This window comes from Taurulus bubalis (assembly GCF_910589615.1).
Source record: "Taurulus bubalis genome assembly, chromosome: 12".
NCBI lineage: Eukaryota > Metazoa > Chordata > Actinopteri > Perciformes > Cottidae > Taurulus > Taurulus bubalis.
In genome coordinates, this window is record NC_136600.1 from 27,150,009 (window position 1) to 27,154,290 (window position 4,282).

General features: G+C 48.7%; 1 protein-coding gene across 1 annotated transcript in view; it reads right to left on the reverse strand.

Moving 5' to 3' along the window:
* tg (thyroglobulin) overlaps positions 1–227 on the reverse strand; it is a gene marked incomplete at both ends in the record, with an annotated part of 37,421 nt that extends 37,194 nt beyond the window's left edge. The window contains one exon of the mRNA XM_079227409.1: positions 164–227. Coding sequence (XP_079083535.1) covers positions 164–227 — 64 coding nt within the window. The remainder of the gene's footprint in view (positions 1–163) is intronic.
* Between the last annotated feature and the right edge of the window lie 4,055 nt (positions 228–4,282).

Here is a 4,282-nt window from a genome sequence, read left to right on the forward strand (position 1 = left end):
ACAGACACACACAGACAGAGACAGACAGACAGACAGACACACACAGACAGAGACAGACAGACAGACAGAGACAGACAGACAGACAGACACACACAGACAGACAGACAGAGACAGACAGACAGACAGACAGACAGACAGACAGACAGACAGGTCTCAGGCTTACCTGAAGCTTTTCCCTGCAGCAGCCCGAGGCGGCCGGCCAGGAGGAAGGCGATGAGGAGCAGCATCGTTCATCTGTGGTGACGAACTGAGCGTCGCAGGTTCCTTATAAACCTGCAGACCTGCTGAGTCACCTGCGAGGAGGAGGCCGGCCCACCTTCCTCCTCGTCGGCCCGTCCCGGTGGAACCAGGGGTCCTCGAACGCCACTCAGGGAGGCGGCCATCGGGCCGTGGAGCCCTCCGATTGGACGAGAGGATTGCAGGGTGAGAGGTCGCTGCTCAGTGTGACGTCTGCTGTTCTTTTTCCAGAGCTAAAGAGGTCTCACCTGAGGACCAGGTGTCCACACTGAACAGGTCCAATATATACATGTATATAAATATATATATGATAATATATAATATATGTATATTTATATACATATGCTTTGAATGAACTTGTGAAAAAACTCAAATGAACAATAGTAATAGTCACACTAATGACTTTTCCTACGATACGTGGATCTTGATCGTTTCTGATGACCTGGATATTGCCCGTTGTGACAACATTATTGTTGCTGGCAATTATTCAGATTATTATCTTCAATAGTCCTGACAAAGTGAAGCTCTGCAACCAGGACCAAGGGAGGTCCAGGAGAGACCAGACCAAGGAAAGCTGTACTTCTGGAGGATCAAAGCTCGATGCGATACGACGAGTTCCAGGTGTTCCTGTACCTCCTCATACATCTAATAAAGGTATATTCAAGAAGCCATGTCATCTAGATATCCATACATCTAATAAAGGTATATTCAAGAAACCACGTCATCTACACACACAGGAAGACCATGAGGATCATGAGGAAGACCATGAAAAAGACCATGAGGACAATGCACAATGCATAAGACGGACATGATGATTAATAAGTAATATTATGAAGAATATTATGAAGGATGTGTATTGGTAAACAAAAGAAGGTCACTGTTTGTTTTTTATGACTGTAAAATGGTTCAGGTGTGAATGGATTTAAAATGGAGGGCAGTAGGCAAGATGGATACTGCATGTGTTAGGACTGTGTAGCTGTTCCTTTAAGGAGGGACTACTTTCTGAAGTGGATCAGGAGGTGGAGTCAGAACTTTTGTATAACCGGAAGTAGAGAAGCTACGGGTGTATGGACTGTTTTTATAACCTGACCTTGTTCTTTGTGGCCGGTGGAGAGGAAGACTCTTCCTGAGAAACGAGTAGCCAACTGCACGCTGCAGAACGGTGTTGTGCATGCTGGAGGACGAGCGAATGAGAGGCCACAGGCTCAGAGACTGGAAAGTATTTAACATCGTGAAAACCTTTGTGCGGGTTCTTTCCTGATTGCATGAGACAGAAACTGTTTGCAGGTTGGATGCTGAGTGGACTGTGGATTGCTGAAACGAGAGGGCCCTCGATCGAAGACTGTGTCGCTGTTCATCTTCTTTTTGATTAAATCTGTTATATTATAACGCATCGAGTTCTGGACTTCTCTCCGCACGACCACCCAAAGATTCTTGAATCTAAAACTATTGAGGTACATTATATATACACGCTAACATTACCAGTAGTGAGATGTGTTATTGAGCTTCATTGAGGAGTCATTTCTGTATTTGTGATGGACTTGAGAGCAGCTATTGCGTCATAGACACAGGTCACTGGTTACCATGGTGATTGGGCAGACTGGATCTTTAGATTGGGAGTGGATTGACTACAAAACCATCTGTTAAACCCTGGCTTCTGAGGCAAAAACATGTTCAAATCACCAACATATTACAATCAACAGAGAAGAAAGACTCGGACGAACGCGTTGATATGCTTTGTATGTTTGTGGAGTTTAAAATGTGATCGTAAGTGTCTTAAGACTGGAGCTGTGAAACAGAAAGCTGAATAAAATGTTTTATTGAAGCAAAAGAAGCATCATCACAATTTAAAAATACAACAAATAAAACACCTACATTCAGAATTATGATGTAAAAACTAAAGAAGAATGTTCTTCATGATCAACTCTTTTAGAGACTATAATATAATAAACAGCATGTTATTGGATCTTTATTATTCATTACCATGTCAGTAGTAGAACATCATCCCTTCAGGAAGAACCTGATTGGAACCCTGATTATAAACTACAGCTGACAGATGAATGTAGTGGAGTAAAAGTCTAAAGGACTATGACATGGAAACAGGGTACTTCACAGCAAAGGTCTGTACTTGGGTACTTTGGTTCTTTCTACCATTGACTGAGAGGCAGAGGAAGAAGAAGAGGAGGAAGAAGAGGAGAAAGGAAGCCTCTGACCAGAGTGGATTGAAAGAACATTACAGCTCATCTCTTCCCTTCTTCCCGGTCTTCTTCTCTTCCTTGTGGAAGACTTTTCCATCCGCCTGCTTCTTCCAGCTCAGCTTGATGTCGTCGTTCAGCCCCTGGTCCTTCAGCTTCTGTTTGAGCTGAGAGACAAAGACAGTGAGAGAAGAAGTCTTCAGTAAAGCTGTTGTTCCTCTACATCCTGCATCCTGTCTCACACTGTCCTCATGTGGAAGCTCTGCTGGAGAAGAGCTCTGGTTTCCACTAGAGCAGCTTTGTTGTGTTGTGTTGTCTGGACACAAGTCTACCTTCAGTAATGACGTGTCCACGTCACTGTGCTGCCTCGTTCCAGTCGCTAAGGCGTGCTCTTGTTCGAAACTCCAAGGCATAATCTACCACAGTCCGGTCTCCCTGACGCAGCTCCGCTAGTCCCCCGCTTGGATCTGGGCCCTTGGAAACTGCCCCGAAAACCTTGCGAAGCTCTGCAGAAAACAACAGGAACGAAGAGCAGGCCGGCGGTACCCATTCAGCGGTACCCCACAGTCGCGCTCTGTCAGTCAGGTGGTTGATGGTGAAGGCTACCTTAGCCTCCTCCGAGGCGAAGGTGTGGGGCTGCAGAGAGAACAGGATGGAGCAGTTTGTGATGTATGGGTTGCAGCCCTCAGGTTCTCCAGCGTAGCGCTCCGGGGTACCCACACGAGGCTCGTGTGTTGGCACAGGCGCTGGTGAGACCGGAGGTGGAGAGGCCGGACGTGGAGAGGCAGGAGACGGCGCAGCGGCTGCCAGCTGGTTCAGGACCGTCGTCAGTTGTAGCATCTGGGCGGTCATCGCCGTCATCGCCTGCTCCTGGACTGCTGCAGACTGCCGTGTCTCCGCAGCGAAGCGGACCATCTGCGCCTTGTGCTGCTGGAGGGCATTCTCGATCCTCTCGAACCGGCTTGCTGCAGAAGGTTGTGCTGGGTCCATAATTGGCCAGATTGTAATGTAACGGCCCGATAACCCAAGGACCCCAAAGCACAACTCAGGAAGGCAGAGGTACAGAATATGATTCTTTTACTTAACAGGTAACTACAGGTTACACACAAGGAATGCTGGAGAGCTAGGTTCAAAAACACAAGACAATCTGGCAGGGGACAAGTGCAAGTGAGGGGACCTAAGTAGTGAAGACTAATGAGGGGATGTGCAACAGGTGAGACAGGGATGGGCCAGGTGCAAGAAATGAGGACTGACGAGGAGGGAGTGACTGATGAAGGGGCGTGCAGCAGGATCTGAAATGACAGGACAGTTAGAATACAGACAGGCAGACAGGATGAAAATAACTTAAGGAAAAGTGTGGCGCTAAACCGTGACACCCCCGGGACCCACAGCGGCTGTCCATGAACCAGCTCGGCAGATGAAGCCTGCAGGTCGTCCTTGGGGGCTGTCCTCAGGCCCAGCATGACCCACGGAGCCGGTCCACCCAACCGCTGTCTCTGAGGCTGACCCGGAGAGCAGCTTTCATAGAGCGATGGAACCGCTCCATAAACCATCAGCCTGCGGGTGGTAGGCCGTTGTGCCATGGAGCTTCAGCCCCAGGCTTCCTGCACCTGCAGTCCAAAGCTCTGATGTGAACTGACTCACGACAAGACCAGAGGGGTCCTTCAGCGGGGTCCTGCCTCCGGCCCCAGAGACACGGAGTCGATTGATTCGGGCCCCAAGTTTTTTGGGGACTAGGTGAATTCTGGGGGAGGCATGTAGGGGACTAAAAGAACCGGATACACGGGGCCCCTTCAAGAGAAGGGCGTAACCCTGGGGACAAGGGGGTCAAAGGGCAACAGGAAGTGAGG